At 44.0% G+C, this 21,255-nt stretch overlaps 1 protein-coding gene across 3 annotated transcripts in view; it reads right to left on the bottom strand.

Annotated features, from left to right (window-relative positions):
- The window catches only part of EXOC4 (exocyst complex component 4), a 294,646-nt gene extending 273,933 nt beyond the window's left edge, over positions 1 to 20,713 (bottom strand). For all 3 annotated transcript variants that reach the window (XM_015627621.2, XM_033514656.1, XM_033514657.1), the window contains exons 1-3: positions 20,605 to 20,713; positions 4,316 to 4,505; positions 72 to 266 (exon numbers count right to left, since the gene is read on the bottom strand). In XM_015627621.2, coding sequence (XP_015483107.1) covers positions 72 to 266; positions 4,316 to 4,505; positions 20,605 to 20,690 — 471 coding nt within the window. In that variant the 5' untranslated portion in view covers positions 20,691 to 20,713. The remainder of the gene's footprint in view (positions 1 to 71; positions 267 to 4,315; positions 4,506 to 20,604) is intronic.
- Between the last annotated feature and the right edge of the window lie 542 nt (positions 20,714 to 21,255).

A 21,255-nucleotide genomic window follows, 5' to 3' on the forward strand; every position in this document is an offset into this window, starting at 1 on the left:
GGGAGGGGAAAGGGGGGGGGGAAAAAGGGAGGGGAAAAAGGGAGGGGAAAGGGGGAAAGGGGGAAGAGTACCAGCATATCCGTGGCGTTGAGGTAGCGCTTGCTGGCCATGCACTGCTCCAGCTTCTGAGGGACCTGCTTGATGTTCTCAATCTCATCCAGGAGGTTCAGGACGTGCTTGTGCTCGATGCCCTCGATCCACAGCTTGCGCAGCTCGTCCCTTTTGCAGTGCAGCAGCATCTTGCAGGACAGCAGGTTCTCCTTCACCTGCAGCAGCACAGCAAGGGTTAATGACATCTGTCCCTGCAACTGAGAGCGGCCCTTCCCCACTTTGCTTTATTAGGAATTCCAAAAATATCACCAGGCTAAAAGCAAATTTGATTTCCTTCATCCTGCCTTGGCTGAGGAGAACTTTTCAGACCCTAAAAACTGAACTCTCATAGTGAAATGTTCTTTAATACAAGTTTGATACCAATAGTGAGAATTTAACTGAAGTACCACAGTGCAATTAAACACCAGATCCTGTTAACCACAACCAAGGCCATTTCCCAAAAACCAATTCAGTATTTTGGCCAACAGCAAGAATCCAATTTTCTGTGGAAGCAAATAAGCCACCACTAATTTTCCTGGTGCAAACATCTTCCAGCTGCCTATTAAATCCTTTGGCAGTCTCCTCCTTTCTCAAGTTTGGTGTTTTTTCTCTGAAACAAGTCCAGCTAAGAGTAAAGTCATTTTCCCAATAACTTGAGCAATACCAGTTTTTTTGGAAGATTTAATCAGAACATTTATGAGTACAAATCAGCATTTCCATTACTTATCAAGCCATTTACAAACCCTTTAGTGCTGCCATGCAGTTTGGTTCTGAGCCTCATGCCATCAAAATCTCTAATTCTCTCAATTCAGGCAACCCTAAGAGTTTTCCTTTTCCATTCTCTCAATTCACAGCATTCCCTGCTTTCAGATTCTCCCTGGTAAGGTCAGTGTAACCTAGCTTTTCCTGCATAATGCAAATCAACAATCCCTACTAAAATGTGGAAGCAATTAGCAGCACAGCTTCACACATTGCCTTCACAGCACTCTTGTTTTGTGAGAAGTTATGAATACTTGGGGCCCAACCTTATCTCAGGCTGAACTCTCACTGAATTACACATGAAGAGAAACACTCAGAAGGAGCCCTTCAATTTATTTTTAAATAATGAGCCTTTAAAGCACTCCACAAATCCCACTTCAGCTGCACTTTCTCCTACCTTGTTCACCTGAAGGCAGTTTTAAAAAAAATATTGGTGAAAAACACATCACTGGACCAAAACTGGGCACTGGTAAATAGCAACAGCTCCATAAAACAGCCTCTGTCCAGAGGCAGGAGAGTTTGAGATTTCAATACTGCACTCTAAAATGTCCTTCTGAAAAGAGCAGCATAGAAAAATCCTCAGCCAACAACAAAAAACCTCATCTGAGAGTGTCCAAAAAGCAGAGGCAAACTAAAATACACACTGAGATCATTTCACATCTAATCCCTGTTCAATACATTAATTGGAAATGTCTCACTGACCACAGCTTCATCTGTGGACTGCAGCTACAGAGAGCCAAATTAGGTCAGAAGGAACTCCAGAATTCCAGAAGGAATCTCACCAGACATTCCTGCTCCTGTCCTTACAGGAAAGATCATTGACTCCATCCACATCTGGGAGCAGAGCAAGGAATGAACAGATCTTTGAAAAAAAACCTCCCCTTGGGAGCCCAAATTGCTTCTGCTTCATAATTCAGTTTTACAGAAGCAACACCTCAGTAGCTAAAATCAAAACTAAACCTTTCCCACCAGGAATTCACACAAGAACTGACTACAAAAGGCAGATCCACAGGAGGATCTGGAATATCTGTCACTTGCACAATTCCCACCTTGCACAGAGAGGAACACGAAGAGCAAGCCTGGGAGTGTAACACAGATTGATGACAAACCAGACCTGAGGCCTCCTGTGAGATTAGGTCAAAACCACTTCAATACATATTGACCAAAACTAATAAGCAAACTTAAATACCAAAAGGTCCCTCACCCTCACTGTCATTCTTCTAGGTGGGACCCAAAGGTCACACCACTCTCTGCTTGTGTTGACCTCTGCAAAGCTTTGCACACTGTGTGAAACCAGGCCACTGCCTACAGTTGATTTCAAATTTAGTGGAATTGATCTCTGCTTTCAGAGTGCTGAGCTTTGTCCATAAATCCTGGAATGAACTCTTACCCTTGGAAAGCAGCAGAACGCTCTCATTTTCTTTGAAAATGTTAAATGAATTTTCAAAGTCAGAAGGGTCAGTACCTAACGCCACAAGGGTAAAAATCTGCTGCTCCTAAAGCACTGCTGGGGAAGGTTTTAAGCTGAGACTTACACAGAGCCAGGAAAAAAAATGAAGTTAGAAAAATTTGCAAAGTTAAGGTACAGCAAATGCAGAGGAAGTGCAAGATAGGAGCCCAAAGAACTCATCTGATGCTGCAGGGGCAGAGCAGCTCTAACAAGTCCCCAGCCCCGAGTGCCAGAGTTATTTACTGACACCATACCCAAGTGTGAGCACTCAAAATGCAGAAGGATTTGGGGGCACAGGGTTCATAGGCGCTCACACAACACAGCTGAGCTTGGAGACAGCATCAAAATTCATATTCTGTGAGCAAGAAGCAAGCTGATGAATCACCCAGACTATTCAGGAGGTGGCTGGAGGCCAAGATAGCAAAACATGAAAAGATGAGATGGAAAGGTGTGAGCTCAGCAGCCCCAGAGACTTCAAAACCCTGAGAGCAACATGCCCAGACAATAAATGAACAGGGGCACTGCAAAGCTTTGTGCTTCACATCCACCTCTCAGTTTGACTTTTAACGACTCCTGTTCTCAGTGAGATCCTACAGAAAACGTTGCCAGTAAGAAACAGCTTGGGACAATGGTCCTGTGGTGACACAGAGTCACTGGTGTTCAGGCTGAGCTTAGAATTACAATCTTGCCAAGATGTGGGGTTGAAGGGAACTTAAAAATCATCTTCTTCCAACCCCATCCATGGACAGGGACACCTCCCATTGTCCCAGGCTGCTCCAAGCCCATCCAGCCCAGCCCTGGACATTCCCAGGGATCCAGAGGCTGCTCTGGGAATTCCAGCCCAGGCAGGAATTCCTTCCCCAGATCCCATCCATCCCTGTCCTCTGGCAGTGGAAGCCATTCCCTGTGTCCTGTCCCTCCAGGCCTTGTCCCCAGTCCCTCTCCAGCTCTCCTGGAGCTCCTCCAGGCCCTGGAATGTGCTGGAAGCTCTCCCTGGAGCCTTCCCTTCTCCAGGAGAACATTCCCAGCTCTCCCAGCCTGGCTCCAGAGCAGAGGGGCTCCAGCCCTGGGAGCAGCTCTGGAGTCTCCTCTGGACCTGTTCCAACAGAGTTGGACACATTACTCCAGGTGGGAATTCAGCAGGAATTTAGTGGTAACAGCACTTTCTCAACTCAATTTTCATTCCATTCAGAACAATGACGAAAAGCTGGAAAAACAGGGAGAAACCAAAGCTTCAAACGGCAGCTTGGGGCTTCCATCACCGACAACCACAGGCAGCAAAACCACCAATAAAACATCATCAACCAGGAAAAACAGGAGATTTTCAGCTGTGGAGCTGACACAAACACAGCAGCACTCAGGGCTGGCTCTCACCTGTCTTAAAAACGAGATTCACTTAATAAATTATAAAAAGAATTTAATATAAATAAAAAGACAATTAGGAGACAAAAGAAATAAAGCAAAGGGTTAAAACGGCCGGGTGCCCTGGGGGGTTGCCAGGAACACACCTGGTATCTCAGGGATGCCCTTTTTATCCCATCCTTGCTGTGAGGGGCTAATGCATATTCATATATGTCCCCTCCCTAGTTACGCCTTCTTAGATCAATTTTTATTTTTTTGCTGGTCAGTATATATTTTGCTGGTCATCATTATTCGGCATTATTTTGGAGTTTAATTTTCTTTCTGCAGATGGTTATTGGCCTACAAGGGTTTGGGCCCCCTTATCCTTCCTGTGAGGGTGGCTTTCCTCCCTGCCAGCGTCCTGGTACCGGCTTGTTGATAACAGTTTACTCTCCATTCCCTGCTGTTGATAGCAGCCGGTTTTCCACAGCTTGATCCTCCCATTGTCTTGCCTGTTTATCTTGCTTTGTTCAGATGAAACATATCCTTAGCACTCAGAATTCCTACCTAAGCCTATAACTTGCTAAAAGAGAAAAGAATATAGTGAAAGCATATAATATATATTTATCAGAATAATTGTGAAAAGCCAATATTTACAACATGAATTCACAACACCTGCTTGATCTTGTTGCGGGAGTTGGTGATGCGCTCGGTGATGCTCTGGTAGGTGCGGATGGCCGTGGTCAGCTCCGTGTAGTGCTGCACGATCAGCTCGTCCAGGTCACGGTCACACTTCTCGTACGCCTCCTCCAGCCGCCCCTTCTCGTTCTCCCGGTCCTCCACGTCATCGCTGCTGGATAAAGTCCTGAGGATACCAAGGTGGTAGAAGTTATTTGGAGTTTATTCCAGCGTGGCTGGTGCTTGGTAGAGATCAATGAAAAACCATCAATATTGTGGTTTATTACTCTGCCACTTTTCAAACCCTTTCAGAGCTTTTTTTTCCCTCCTTTTCAGAATAGTGAAGTTCTCTATTGGTTATCATGCTGCCAGACAGTCATTAATAAAGGCACAACATAACATCTGAAATATTTCTTGATTTATTATTTATGAAGTGCTATAAGGAAAAAAATCCTAACTTTAGTTTTGGGTATCAGTGGGACTTGTGCAGTGCTGTAGTTCCTGTTACTTACTGCCAAAGATAAGGGGTCACAGAGAAATCTACCACAAATCTATCCAGGTCTTCCAACATCAGTTTTCAAACATACACCAGTACAACAAGAAAAGGCCCCATGATCCTATTCCCCCTCATCAATTAATTAAGATTATTTTTTATTTTTTTATTGAAATCAACTAAGTTTGAAATTTGAAAACCTTGTGAAACTGGCCACAGCTCAAAGCTTCTTGATGTCACTCCACATTTCTTTTCAAGAACCAATGAAATCTTCCCCTTCTCCCTTTGAGGGGATAAAAATCCCAGGAAGAGCAGCAAGAACCTTTTCCTTATATCCAACCTCAACCTCCCCTGACACAGCCCCATGTACCTTTAAAGCTCCTGCACATCACTGAAAAAAGGTCCCTCAGGACCTGTCCCTGTCACAGAGCAGAGATTGGAGCTGAAGAAGCTGCAGCCCCTCATGAGTCTCCCTTCAAAGCAGCTTCTTCCAAAGCATAAAATTCATTGCAGCATTTCATGTTCCATGCTGTATGGTAGCTACAGAAACAGGAATCCTTTCTCATGTTATCCATGTTCTACACCCAAACCTTTTTAGTTGCGTCTTAAATCAGCTTTTCACAAAAAAAGATTTTTTAAAAATATTATCTTTTAGCCAAAGCTCTTTAAAAAGGAACTGAAAAGTGAGAACATGAAACAAGGTTGCTCAGGGCCTAGAAAATATAAATTTTACTGAAAGGCTTCCTGCCCATGGCAGGGGAGTTGAACCAGACCATCTTCCAGTCCCTTCCAATCCAAACCATTCCATGACTCCAAAATGAAAATCACGTGCAAGGCTGGCAGAAAGTCATCCTCTGTTAAGAGCTCTTGCAGATAAATCCATTTTCTTTGTGGAGAACTGCTTATTTCTGCTGGAAGAATGTTCTTCAGCATGGTTACAGTGGACACGAGGAATATCCTGCTCAGGAATTGACATTTTGTTTGGGTTTGGAGCCGTGCAGGATTGCCTGTCCCAGCAGTTAATGAAAACATCCATCCTCTCTGACCTGCGGCACAGATCACAGCAGAATCCTGGATGGAGACAGACAAGGGAGCAGCAGAACCAAATTGGCCCAGAGCACAGACTGGGAAAGTTCATTGTTTTAATCAAACAAAATTCAATTTCACAATTTTGGATTTGCCAAAGAATCCATCTGCAGGGCCAGCAGTTGGTTACAAAAGCTGAAGATCTCTCTCCAAAGCTAAGACTACATCACTCATGTCAGAGGATGCCACGAGGATTCCACTGCTCCAGCAAATTCCCATCCAACTCAGGCTTCCTAACAAATCCCAGCCATAATTTTTAAGCAGATTTATATTGTGTTGCCCAGTCTTTTTGTCCTTGCATTTGAATTTAGCTTGTCTTGTCTATAGGAAAAAGTACATTTTGCTAAAAACACCTGACATCTGCCCAGCAAAGCAGAGCTGTTTGTGAAGCCCTAGAGATCCCAGCAGCTCCTGATCTCAGAAACTCCAACAGTGGCAGAAGGACAAAGCCAGGACTGCTGGAAATCAGAAACCTTGGAGATCCCACCAGATTATTCCTACTGAGATCACACAAAGACCATGAGACAGTTCTGGTCTCCTCTCACCCTTGAAAAGGCAGCTAAACCAAGATGAACAAAAGTTTCAGGCACTGTCAATTGCCAAATTCTAGGATTTCCAGCTGCCTCTGTTGGATGCAGAATAAACACCTGTAATTGGGAACATCCTGCTTTTCTTAATTACCTGGTTTGGGAAAATACTGTGGGAACAATCACCACTAAAAATACCACACTCAAATTTTGACCAGAAAGCTTGTATTTATTTACAGTCCTTCAATCTGTTCTGGTTCAAAACATTACAGAATTATGAAGGTTGGAAAAGACCTCTAAGATCATGGGAGTCCAGCACTGCCAAGGCCACAACTAAATCATGTTCCCAGGCACCAGGTCCTGCTCCAAAAGGGATAAAAAATTCCACACAACAACAGATTTTCCCCAACAGGTTTTTTCTTAGCCCTCCATTCACCTGAATTTGCCTTAAACAACTTGTATATAATAGATTATTTTCTTACAGACAGGGTAAGAGCTTAAATCAAAACCCAAGACCTGAATGGAAAAAAGCAACAAAGATTTTTTTTTTTTTTTCTTCCTTCACTTCACTGAAAAATCCAGTAAGTTTTAGAAATGTTAGGTTTTGGGTTGAGATCTGGTTATTTCCACTGAAAACGAGTCTGGCTTAATCACTTGGAATTTGAAACTTTGTACACTTGAATTTCCCATCTAAGTTTCATGGTACAGGAGCCATTTCTTATCTTGGTCTGCACAAAAAAATAAAATAAAAAAAAAAAGAAAAAAAAAAAGAAGAGAAAAGGAAGGAATACTTAATATTCTTGAGATTATACATGCTCCTGCTAACACTGCAGAAAAGTAATCCAAGGGCATCTCTGCTTACTTTAGTCCTATTAAAATGTGTTGCAAGGAAGAAGAAAAGTCAACACACTGTTTGTCAAATAGAAAGGATCCAAATTATTTGGGAAAGGAACTTTGCAGGAATAACTTTGAAGGGGGAATCACAAAACAGGACAGGATTATGAAATGATGATAAATATACATCAGCATTTCAGAACTCCCTGAAAAATATTCCAAACAGAGGACAAATAAGAATAATCAGTTTAGATCCTGAGTAGCAGATGATGAACTTGGTGGGAGTTCCCAGGAGGAATTCCTGAGCAGTTCATGTGGTTGTTTTTTTGGGGTTTTTTTTTCATTTTGATTTGCTCCAAATGAGAATCCTCCTCCTCCTCTGTAAGATACCTGGAATTTGTACTTGGCAGCTGGATGGCTGCAGATGCTTGTCTCATTAGCAAGAGCTCACCAGGATTACAATAATTCCAACTGGCTGTGAGTCTGCTGAGAGACATTTTTATGCTACGGTGAAACAGAAATTCATTGAGCCAAATCTCATTGACTTCTGATTTTACATAGTTAAAAATACAGATTGCACAAATGCAAAATGCTTCATCCACTGGAGTCACTCCCACAGATGGAAGACAGGATAGAGGAGAAGATGATCAGACACAATCCTGAAATGTTTTTATCATAGGATGTACTGCACTTTTCTCAGGAGAAAATAAATGAACCTTATTATTTCCCTGAGGTCACTGAATTTACACTGGAATTAGATTAATAAAAAAAAGTCCTTTGGGACTATTTGTTTTAGTAGAAGTTGATCTGTAGGTCACAAGCATTTTTCATCTCCTATTTCCAGCAGCTGACCCAATGAGCAGAGGGAGAAGATGGAAAGACATTTCCAGGATTCCTGAAGCTTTGTCATTGTGCAAATGCCCAAAGTCTTCAACTGTTTCCATCAAGAGCTCCCATCAAAACCTGAACAGCTCATTTCCAGAGGTAAATACACAGGAAAAAGAATTCCCATTTATATATATTTATATATATAACTGCAGCTCTACCACTTCTGCACGAGGCTGCACCTACCTAAAACACCAAATGAACTCCAAGCTCTCCAAGAACCTTCCTGCCTCATCACCTCAGGTGAAGGAACAAAGTGCCACAACCCAGAAGTCTGAATTTATTCTCAGCTGTCCTCTTAAAGCAGCTGCACAAACTGTAGCCATCAAAGGCTAAATGGTAACTGACTTTTTTAGTGAAGAGAAATGCAACACTTGTGATTTACATACTTTTTATAAATGTTCAGCTAGGTACTCAGAAGCAGTTGAAAACCCCACTTGTGGTATTAAAGGGTTTTTCTCAGTCTCCAAATTTTCATCTGAGGAGCAAAATGAAATGTTTCTCTCAGTTTTGAGAAGACAGGCTGGGAGAGATGGGGGGCTCACCTGGAGAGGAGAAGGCTCCAGGAAAGCTGGAGAGGGACTGGGGACAAGGCCTGGAGGGACAGGACACAGGGAATGGCTTCCACTGCCAGAGGGCAGGGATGGATGGGATCTGGGGAAGGAATTCCTGCCTGGGCTGCCCCTGGATCCCTGGAGTGTCCAGGGCCAGGCTGGACATGGGGCTTGGATCACCGTAAGATAGTGGGAAGTGTCCCTGCCTGTGACCTGGATGGGTTTTAAGGTCCCTTTCAATCCCAGCTGTTCTGTGACTCTTGAAGGAAGTCACACCATATCTCATTTTTATAAGGTATAAAATTGTGGTGTGCATTTACCACAGAAATACAGACAGAGCTTCAAAACCACCATACATTCTGCAGGGATAAAAGGAATTTTCCTCTACAAACCAATGTAATTTATCCAGTCCCAGCGACATCCAACACCAGCACACTCCATGCACCCTACAGGAAGTTATTTCACACTACAGACAGTGTTAGATATCTTTGTACTTTGACAAATCAATGCTTTCCATAGCTCTGGCCCAGATGTGCATGTGCCCACCAAACAACTACCACCCAGTCTCATCTTCTGCCTAAAATTACTCCCACACTGTGATGCATTCATTTGGGAAGGAAAGGAAGAAAAAGTAAACTCCAGCATTCAAACAATACAAAAGAACAGGCAGAAGCTGTAAAAGGACAGAAAATAAGTTATCATTTCTCCACAAGCTAATACACTTCTGTTATTGTTGGGAGCTGAGAGAACACGATGTTTTCTGAGCTAGTCAGCAGCAGAAGGAAACAAACACCATTGTACCACTCATCATGTGGCACAACAGATAACTCCAGGAGCACAGCAATGCTACAGGGATGATCAGCTGCAGAACCATGAAACCACTCACCTCCCTCTGTAAAAATGATATTTTCCAGCTTCAGAAGCATCCCAGCCCTCAAACCAGGATTTAACGTTGTAGATCCCACCAAAGAACACACATCACACAGGGGTTAATCCTTATTCTGTGTATCACTCCTGTTCCTACAAATGTGGGCAGCTGGTCTGTACCAAACTCCTACAAAAAGAGCTTTGATATGGATGAAATGCACACCAGATCTGTCTGCTCAGTCCCCAGACCAAGAAACTCTGCACAAAACTGAGAATAATGGCAGGAAATACTTTCCCTGGCACCATGGCAGGTCCTACAGGCAGTCACAGGGCCAAAGAGCTCAGCTGCTGTTGCCAAACCACAAAGCTTCCAGGGGATGGAGTATTTTGTTCACATAGATGTCCACAGCAAATGTGGAAAAAAACCAAAAGGGTTTCTAAACAAATGTGGAGTCTCCTCCACCTCTATTTTCAAGTCTATTTGCTGTTTGATGGGGAAGATTCAGTTGTAGCACACAGCACCCTGTGAATGTGCCTCAGCCTGCAGCACTGGAGAAACAGCTCTGCTTCCATGGAATGGTTTAGGGTGGGATGGGACCCTAAAGCCCATCCAGTGCCACCCTTGCCATGGGCAGGGACACCTCCCCCTGTCCCAGGCTGCTCCCAGCCCTGTCCAGCCTGGCCTTGCTTGGATCTTCCAGGGATCCAGGGTCAGCCACAGCTTTTCAGGGAATTCTATTCCAGCCTCTCCCCATCCAATTTCTTCTTTAAAAGTCATCTAAATCCAACCTCCTCCACCGTAAAGTCATTCCCCTTCGTCCTATTTTTCCCTCTCTTTTATTCTACAAGGACCAACAACAAAAATAGCTCCAGTAGACACAAATCCATGAATTTTCAAGCTCCAAATGCCCACAATCCGTCCCCATTTAGGTTTGGAAGGTGCTGAATACCTTTGGAGCATGCACAAACTCGGTGTTGTAAACCTGAATTTGCAGGGCCATCCACACCCCCCCTACTTCATCTCATCCCTTGTCACTTCATTCCTTTCACAGGAGTATTTTTTCCACCAAATCCTGCATTTTGCTGCCCCCCACCCCCTTATATTTTGCACTGTGGCAAAAAAATCAGCTACAGCCTTTAAAATGATCCATTTACAGGCACCAACCTCACAATTACACCTTGAACATGGATCAGATTTGAGATCCAGCAAGAATTTCTGTTTATACTGAGGACTCATTTTTCCCCACACAGTTATATTTTTTCTCTGTTTTCTAGTGCAGATGAGCAATTCCTTTCACCAGCCAGCAGTCAGCTTCCTACCTGCCCCATAAAACACCAAGAAAATTAGATTATGTCAATTTTTAAGAGAAAACTGTTAACATTAATGAATAATACATGTTTCATTTCTGTAAATTTGCTTTTTCTGTTGCCTCCAGCCAGGCTGGGTGGATAACTGCCTGCCTATTTTACCTGCCCTAGGGCCAGCCCTGTTAAGTGTGATTACTGCTAAGCTATGGATGGCAAACTGAGGCTTAATTATCAATTTCTTGACTAGAAAATTCGTTTCACAGGAAGAACATTGCAGTAACAGTATGTGGGCATTATGCTTCTGCAGATTCTTATTATGATGCAAAACTGAAGGAACAGATAATGCAAATACAAGTTTTAGGAAATTAATGCTCAGTTAGCACCAGATAATTCTTATAGAAAAGGAGGCTGGTTTTGACCACAACTGTGGTTGTTCAGCACCTTTGTGTCCCTCTAAAAGCCTTTTTTCTTCTGCTATCCAACATCAGAGCAGGCTTATGTAAATATTTGTGGTTAAAGGCAGAAAAGAGTATTACAGGATGCACAGGTGCAGCTTGGAAATCCAGGAATAATCCTCTTTTCCTTCTAGATCAGGTTTCTTTGAGCGTGCAATTCACTTTTCTTCACTCAGCATCGCTCATTCAAATGAAAATACTCATTAAAGACAGTGGGAAACACCACCAAAAAAAAAATACCCAACCAAAGAAGCAAGCTGATCAAATTTAAATATTTCTCATCTGATCAGGAAAAAGAACATTTTAGTGAAGTGCAATTGAACTGAGTGCTGAATCACTGGGGGGGTGGGAATCAAACAGAGCTTCAATTTTCACAGGAATCCACAGTAAACTTCCCACCACCTGTTCCAAGTGCTCTGTGCTGTATCACACACCTTGTTGAGGCTCCCAGTTCCTCACTTTAAAACACCTTTGAAGCTCCAAACACACAGTTTGTGGTACCAACTGCTCAAAGCAGCGTGGCTGAAAGCTTGTCCTGCTCAAAGCTCCAGCTGCATTTCATGTGTGGCCAAGGCAGGACTCACTGATGTACTGACCTGTTCCTCCAGCAAAAACACCAAAAATCTGTTTAACAGCAGCAGCCCTGGGCAAAATCCAGAATTTCTGGGGTACACAAGATCCATTCCTCCCAAAGAAATTGGGTGAGGTTTTCACTGTTTTATGGTTTGGGTCAGAGCTAAAGGATAATTCTTTTACTGCTCACTCAGAAATCTGTAGATAACAAATGCTGGGGAGGTACTACACAGAGGTGTTATAAAAACTCTGCTGAATATGTTTCACAATTTATCACATTGAGGCTGGAAAAGACCCACAAATTCATCAAGTCAAACTGTTCCTCCAGCACTGCCAAGCCCACCACTGACCCACATCCCCAAATGCCACATCCACAAGGGTTTTTAATCCCTCCAGGAATGGGGACTCCACTGAGGCCGTTCCCTCTCCTCCTGTCCCCGTTCCCTGGGATAAAATCCCAAATCCCCCCCGGCTGTCCCCTCCTGGCAGGGAGTTGTGCAGAGCCAGAAATTCCCCCTGATCCCCCTTTTCTCCAGGCTGAACCCCTTCCCCAGCTCCCTCAGCACCTCCAGACCCTTCCCCAGCTCCGTTCCCTGGATACTCTCCAGTCTCTCAATGTCCTTCTTATCACACAGGGCCCAAAAGTGCCCCCAGGATTTGAGATGGGACCTCAGCAGTGCCCAACACAGGGGGATTCATATTATCTGTATCACACTTCTATATACTTACACCAGTCCAGATAATAAAATAAACAGAACAGCATTAAAGCTATCAAAACCACCCCTCAGGAAAGAAAGTTAAAGGGATTATTTTGGCTTGTTATTCTCATTGTTACACCACACCAAGGACCTAAACCACAAACCAGTGCACAACAAGGTATGGAAAAGTACAGCCTTAGCCAAAAGACAATTGTGAACAACAAAGGATTTGTGGAGTTAAACAAAGAAAGCAGTTGCTAGAAGCAACAAATAATAATTTAAGCAGAGCATTGTGGATGTCTAGAAAGCTCAGTCTCCTCTCTGCAGGAAGCAGCTGCAATGTGCCAAGGAAACTTCAGTATTAAAAAGGAGGAGGAAAACAAAAGCAGAGTAAAAAGAAGGCAGTTTTTCTCATCAGACCACTCTTGCTGATGGCCGTGGCCACACAATTGCATTTCTCATTTGGGTCTGAACCTTTTGATGGTTGTAGCATCACAGCAGAGCAGAGACAGCGGCTCCGAGCCTGAGAGCTCGGCCAGGCAGGAGCGCTGAGAGCCAGGGAAGGACACCCGGGAGGAAAGGAGAGCTCAGCATGTGAGGGAGAGGAACAAAACAACCGAGAAGAGAGGGATCCTCTCTCTCCTCCATCTCACTGCCCAGCACAGAGCTCCTCAGGCACCGTCAAGCTGAAAATGATCCCAGGAATTGCTGCAGTGAGGGAGTTTGAAGTTCAGGTTGTTGGGAGGATTCAGTGTTGGCTTCCCAGAGGTGAGGAAGATGCACTTCAGCGCTCTGCAAGCAATAATCCATGAGAAATGCATTCATTTGTTACCACCTTCCCCTCCTCAACGCTGGAAACACAACATCACCTGGTGGCTTTGACACTGATCACTGCAGGGACTGGGCCTTGTAGTGAAAATGTCAAGCAACACCTGAGATCAAAGACACGTTTTGAACATGGTTACCTTACCAGGATTGAAGTCCCTGAGTTAATCAGAATAAAATGATTAAGTGGGGAGACAATAAAATCTGTTCCTTTCTGAAATTCAGGGGTTTATTCATATTTCCCCCCTGCTTCCAACCTTGTTTTTATGGGTGTAAAAACATCCTCTTTGGGGAAAAGAGCCTGTCCAGAGCAGCTCAGCAAAAATCCTTCCCTTTGACTTACACCCCATGAGCCATCACAAGCAGCTCCATTTCAAGAGATCACATCAAAAATGTTTTAGAAAGCTCCCTGGGACAAGAACAACTCTACTTCAACCCACTGCGTCTCCACTGAGCTACAAATTTCCACAGGTTCATTAAACTAAATGGACTTATTTGAATTTTATAATTGAAAACTGTTGTCTTACAGACAAGTCCCAGATGGGGTGATCTACAGCTTCCAGCACTGTTTTACCTCAAACTGTATAATCTGATAATTCATGTTTTGAAACCTCTCCAGAGGCTCACTGTAAAAGTTGGGTCCTTATAAAACAAAGCCAGACAGAAGGGGAAAAAAACCCAACTCCAAAAGGTATTTAACAATTTAACTTGGCAGCAACACATGGAATGTTTTCTTGTTACTTTCATAGGTTAATGGATTGTTCCTGTGAAATTCTGAATTTGAAGAAATTAAAGCACTCAGAAAAGAGATTTCTTCAGAGACCATGAGGTGCTAGAAAGAAAGTAGTCAAAAATTGTGGTGTCCAAGCCAACAGGCATGGGAAATGAGGTATTCTGAGAAGTGATTGAATAATTATAAATAATAAATTAAAAAAGAAGTGAAATTCTGAGGCTGGCATGCTCCACCTTCACCAAAGGGAGCACAACGTACTCAGCCTGCAGAGAACTCCCTCTCCCTTGTGCAAAGAAATAACTCACTACAAGAACAGCAGCACCAAGTCTGTTCACAATCCTGTTAAGCACCCAGAGCAAACAGCATTTTAAAACATTTTCCTCCTCTACTTACATTCCATTAATCTTTCATGCTGTTTACACAGTTGGTTAGAGCATTTTCAACAGAAGCTGGTGATCTTTTTATCATTGAAGACTTCCAGATGGATACAGGAGAGATATAGCAAAAAGGCTGAGCAGCCTCCAGCCATCTAAATAAATACCAGCAGAGAATTCTTTATTTTGCTAAATTAACCAACCTTTAATCAAATTTCCTCACACCAGTACAAATGATGCCAGGGGAGAGAGTGACCAGCTGGTTTCTGAAACAAAGACTGGCCTGCAGTAGCTTTGACAGAATTCCCCTCCTTCAGATGGCTCCAACAGCAGCACAGGAAGAGTTTCAATCCCATGCACAGGAAAACCCCAGGGACACCAAGCAGCTGCACATTTTCCATGCTGGAACAGGGCTGGAGGCAGCAGACAGCCCCAGGAGATGCTGGTTACACCTCCAGGCACAAGCAGAAGGACTCAGCTCCCACTCCACTGTGTGAGACCCTATCCAGGACTGTCTCCATGTTCAGGAAAACACAGGGACCAGTTCTTTTGGCAATTCATTTTAGATCCAGAAATTAATTCAACCATTCTGTGTATTACCACATTCCAGGAGAAAGGCAAAGCCCTAAGGTTCATTATTTCCACATCTGCAAGAACAGAGGCTGGACAATGCCACTCACACCTGTCACCTGGATAATTAAAGTGTAAAGAATATTTTGGGGAGCCCATGCTGTGCCACGACCCCATCCTTGGTATCACACACCTGCAGCCCTGCAGGAACCAGCAGGAGGCTTGGGGAATTTCATCATTCAACTGAAGGCTTCAAAACTGCACCAAAACCAAGAGCTGCTGAAGGCAACACCTTTCAAAGAGTTAAAAGCACAATCATTTCCTAACAGAACTCAGTATTTCCACTTCCTGGTTTTGCCAGGGTAGGTTGAACTCCTGATCTGCACTGGCTAAAGCTAAAATAAGAGCTGAAAAATAAAGTACTTTGAGCTTTTAACTTGGCACAGTCACACCTCTTGTCTTTTCCTATGTGGTTGTGTATTCATATGTGCTCCTTTACCCATTTTTAAATGCAACCAAGGGTCTGTATCAAGCTACAACCCAACACTTGCCAAATACCTCAACATTTTATACAAGTGCCTGGAGATCATTTCAAGGAAATTTATAGTTACAACCACACTCTGCCATATACAATTTATTTTCAGGGAATTTCTCAAGTACTTTTCTCGTAGAAGAACTGCTACCTTTATAACACTGGAAAATACCATTTGCAATAAAAGTGGTTTTAAGAGACCATTACAGATCAGAATAACTCGAGTTTATTCCTTGTAGCAGCTATTTCTCAAATGCAATGACAAGGGCAGCAGCTCCACATCCCTGTTCCTCACTCTCCATCACAAATTGGGATCTCTACTGCTTCAGAACAAAGAGAACACCAAATGCCAGGTCATCAGCAAAAATCCATTCAGCAAGTTCACTTATAATGAAAATAATGGCCACAAGCATTAAAGAAAAAGAATCCCACTTGTAAAAAATAAAGTATGTTCAAGTTTTTTTTGCCTGCAGTCTCAACTTCTGCAGAGATCTGTTTGCTTCTGTAAAAGCTCAGCACAAAGATTTCACTGAGGTCTTATGGAGTCACTGCTAAGTTTGTTCTTCCCCAATTAAAGAAGCAATTAAAGGCCAGTTTTAAAAAATAGTAACCTTTAATTGGGAAGAAAAACACCCAACAGTAAATAAAAGGCAGACACATTCACCAATTAAAAATCTGACAAGATCTCTCTCTCATAAAAAAAAAAAAAGCATTTGCTAAATGCCAGGTTGCTTGTTTCAGAATACAAAAGCTGTTCCAGCCAGCTACCAACAAAACAAAAGGTTAAGAAAAATCAATATACAAACACGTGTTTGTCCTCTGAGTAATAAAAGAAAATATTCCCCAAGTTGTCCTCCAGCAGGTGAGCCAGATTTGCTCCGTTATCTGCATGGTTTTTAAAAAGACATTGCCAAAGCTCCTGGGATTAGCAGATTTCTCCAACAAAAGTCTCTGGTCTCCTGAGACAGAATCCTGACCTTACAAAATACCTTTTAGTTAAGGAACTTGAGTTGAGGGATCTTTCTCATGCACGAAGGAATGAGGAGGTTTTGGAGGCTGTGCTGAGGAATGAGCACAAATGCAGCAGCACAGGGATAGAAGTTGTAAAGTCCTGGTATCCAATATCCACTCTGGAAGTCACAATCCCAGGAGCTGTTTTAATAATGCTCATTTCTTCTCAGCACTCTGAGGACAAGAACAAATTGAAGATATTCCCAATAGCTGAAAAGACCCAGGGAAAAGAAGGAAAGCTCCCTGGAGCTGCGGGAAAAGTGGGAATTTAAGGGCAGACCTTGCAAACACTCATTAAGCTTCCCAGACACTCTTCACTTCCAAAAGATTTAATTGTTGTGGACATTCCCTTTTTATTTCTCCTCTGGGAGAAACAAGAGGGGAACTGGCCAAGAACTCAGTGTGACCCCAGCATTGTTGGGGGCAAAACTACAACTTCCTAAATTTGGGAATTCCCTGGGAGCTCCCAACTCTTTTGGGAGAGATCAGTCCTGTCCTGGGACAGCTGCACATCCCTCACAGTGCTCATGAAACGTTCTTCCAAATTAATCCATCCTTGAGGCTGCTTTTAGTGTCTATTCTTGGCTACAACCAGAAAACCAAGGGGAATTCCATGAGTGCATGGATCCTCCTATAGGAAACAACTCCCAAAGAACAAATGTGTTCCCTGACACAACAGGAAGAAGTGACACTTCACAGGGACAGACAGGAATCACAAGTGGGACATTCTTTCCTGTTGAGTTTTCCTTCATCTCAGAGCTTTCTGTATTTAGAGCACCACAGAGAGCAGGGATAACTTAAAATTCCCAAACCAGAGCCCCAGACCCCATAAAATCCCATTTCTGATTGGATTTTAGTGCTGCTATGCAAATTAAACTTTGTCATGGATCTTGCCCCAAACACTCTCCCTGGAAGTGAGACACTTTCTCCTGGGAAATCCAGTCAGAAAACAAGAATAATCCATAAATCTGGGATCACAGAAAAGTGAATTATTCAGTCTCTTGTGAGTGAGAGCTGCTAAGCTCCAGTAAATATCAGAAATTATCCCTTCATTAATAAAATAATTTCTGTTTACAGAAGGCCTTTCAGCTTCACACTTCAAAGCATTTCATAGACAATATGAAGAGATTTTTCAGACCTAAACAGTGTTTGTTTTTTGGAAAACATCCCTGTCTTTGCTATAACCAAGTAAAACATCAATACTTGAAGAAACTCCTCTGGCTTTGTGTATTTACAGCAGAAAAATACAATCAAAGCTTTGCTGGTTTTCATCCACTGTTCCCTTTATGGACCTTTCACACAGCAACAAGGGAAAAATAAACAGCCTAAATAAACAGGAACATGCAAGTGTAAAACCACAAGGATTGGCAGAAGCCTCTATTATGTATAAATGTTTTGGAAATAAAACATCAACAAAAGGAAGCTCAGTCACATTTCAAACCAACAGCTTGCTGTTAAGATTTGTAATATTTTCCTGAAGCTGAGTAAAATTACATTTAAGCCACCCAGGTTTAAATTTGTCTGCAGTGGTATTTCATGACACAAACCACTAAAAAATTGACCTGTTGCTTGGAGAGTTCATCCTCACCTGAGCTCCTACACAAAAGCAACGTACAGAGAAAAGTGATTTAAATTCATTTTCACACTGTTTGCTTTCTGTACTTGGCTAAGCCTGAGAAACATCAGTATTATCACCAAAACACTTTTTTCTTCCTCTGCAATCAGTTCTACCCTCAAGGTTTTCATGGTCTGGCTCAACCTGACACGTCAAGCTCTGCAGAGAATCTCTACATCCAAACCAAGTTCTAATTAAATTCTGGAAGTTTAGTTATCAGGCTGTTCTGTTGAATAACTTTAATTTCATAAAGTCAATAACTCAATGTTGTGTCTAAACACTGGGCCTAAACTAGCCAAGGTATCAGTGCCTGGAAGCCAAAGATTATGAGACAAACATTTCTTTTTATTTGGAGAACAGAGCACTGTGAGCTCACTCTTCTGGTTTCACACAAATTTAATAAGCCTGGATTTATTAAAATAGAGGTACAAAAGGAAGACCTTAAAATACTCTTGGAAATTACAGGAAACATAGAAAAAAGATGATTACATGAGGAAATGCTGCACAACCAGTCCATGTTTATTATTCTTCCACAGACAGTGGCACCAACTACTTTTTTTTTATAGAACCAACATCTCCCTCAAGTTTTGCAAGATTTTAAAGGCCAGAGGGATGAAAAAAAATGGAATTTTGTCCTGAACATTACCATTCACAGAGGATATTTAAATCACAACACATCCTAGACAAAGAACTAGTGCCACAATAACTTCTCCAAAGTAACAGAATGACTACAGCTTCTCTCCAAGGCACTGGAGTAGGATCCAAAGTTTGGGAGCTCATTACAACTGACTGGTGTGACTGCAGCAGCCCACACCCACTGTGTAAGAACATTCAAAACACATAAGAACATTTAAAACTTTCACTGTAGGCAATCAGCTGCCAATCCACTGGTTTTAAGCAGCACAGAAAAGATTTACAAGAAATTAAAGAACGTATTGGGAGGGGGAAACAGTGAATTCACATCCAAGTCTATCACAGAATCATCCTCCAGCAGAGCCAAGTTTGGGAATACAGGCAGACAAAAATCAATGTCTAAACATGACTGGAGATAACTCTTCAATCCCAACAAGACAGACTTGGAAGCAGCAGCACTCTGCCCACGTTGGCACTCCCACAAAGGATGGAGTATGCCCACTGGACCTCCTGGTCCTTCAGACTTCCAGCCAGATGAATTGTACTTGGTGCTGCTGTGTTTGAGGGTAGGGGTCACTCATGGACTCCACAACAATAACACGACAGTGCCTTGGCCTCCATGAATGGCATTAATCCAGCATGACCTGCAGGGTTTATTCACAGCCTCACTCAGTTTAGAAAAGATCTCCAGGACCATTGAGTCCAGCCTGTGACAGATCCCCCACCTTGTCACCCACACCAGAGCACAGAGTGCCACATCCAGTCTTTTCTTCAGGGCCTCCAGGGATGGGGACTCCACCTCTGCCCCTGGAGTGATGGAGTCCCTACAGTGTCTGAAGGCCATTCTCGTGTAGAAATTCTTCTTCATATCCACCCTGAGCCTCTCCTGGCCCAGCCTGAGGCCGTTCCCTCTCCTCCTGTCCCTGTTCCTGGCAGCAGAGCCCGACCCCCCCGGCTGTCCCCTCCTGGCAGGGAGTTGTGCAGAGCCAGAAATTCCCCCCGATCCCCCTTTTCTCCAGGCTGAGCCCCTTTCCATCTCCCTCAGCCTCTCCTGGGGCTCCAGACCCTTCTCCAGCTGCGTTCCCTTCCCTGGATACGCTCCAGCTCCTCAAGGTTCTTCCTGAGTTGAGGAGCCAAGGACTGGACACAGCACCAGAGGTGGCATCATCAGTGCCCAGTACAGAGAAAAATAACTCTCCCACTCTGTGGCCACACTATATTTGAGACAGACCAGGTGTCATTGGCTTTCTTGCCCACCTGGACTCTTGTTCAGCCGCTGTCAAGCAGCGCCGCAGGTCATGTTATGCTAAGCAAATTCTCTGTCCCAGCCCGCAGCAGAGCAGGGGGCTGTTAAACACAGGAGCCGGCACTTGGCCTTGTTGAACCTCACCCCGTTGGTCTCGGCCCCTCGATCCAGCCTGCCCAGGTCCCTCTGACCCCAGAATGAAGCAAAGCATTGGGAGCAGGAGGAAATGAGCCGGGCAGGGCGGCGGGACAGCGGCACAGCCCTCAGGACAAGATTTTCTCCAGCACTGAAGCCTCCCCAGTGCTCCAGGGCCAGCGGGGACCCAAGCCTAGAGTCACCCAATGCCCAGCAGGGACCCCATATCCTGGACGCCCGACCCGGGCAGGCCTCCCCAGCACAGCAGGGCCCGCACCCGGCCCTGGGTCACCCTCAGAGGCCCGGAGGATGCGGAGCGGGGCCGCCCCTACCTGATAACGGAGATGAGCAGCCCCGAGGGGTCCTTGCTCCTGCCCACCGTGCCGCGGTACCTCCCAACCGCGTCGCCCGCCGCCATCTTGCTCCCCCTCTACACGGCGCAGACACGCGTGTTGGCGCGCCGCAGCCAATCACAGCCGAGGAGGGCCGGCTGCCACCCAATAGAAAGCGAGGAGGGCGGGGCACGCGGAATCAAGGTGGGGTGCGGCGCCGCGGAGCCTTCTGGGAGTTGTAGTTTTTATGGCGGCGGCGAGACACAGTCCCACGGAAACCTTCGTCAGGCGGTTACAAATGTGAGTAAAAGGTTAAAAAATTATCGACCTTTTAAGATACACCTACAAAGACACCTGCGCTCAAAAGCCGTCATTCACTCTGGGAGCGGCAGGAAAGGGGGTGGCGGTATGAGGGACCGAAGCATTCCCTCAGTGCCCTCATGGAGTAGTGAGGGATTTAAATGCTTATAGAGTTAAAAGTGGGTAAAGTGCGCTAAGTATTTAAATTAACGTGCTCGATGAATTAGTAATGCTAAATAATCACAGCGTGTCACAGCCAGAAGGAGTCTGATCACAAATACACCCACAAGAGCTGCTGCCTGCTAAATCTAATGTCTTTAAGCTACAATGTTATTAAGGATAATTTCCCCA

The sequence above is a fragment of the Parus major genome, chromosome 1A (genome assembly GCF_001522545.3).
Source record: "Parus major isolate Abel chromosome 1A, Parus_major1.1, whole genome shotgun sequence".
In the NCBI taxonomy this organism is placed as follows: domain Eukaryota; kingdom Metazoa; phylum Chordata; class Aves; order Passeriformes; family Paridae; genus Parus; species Parus major.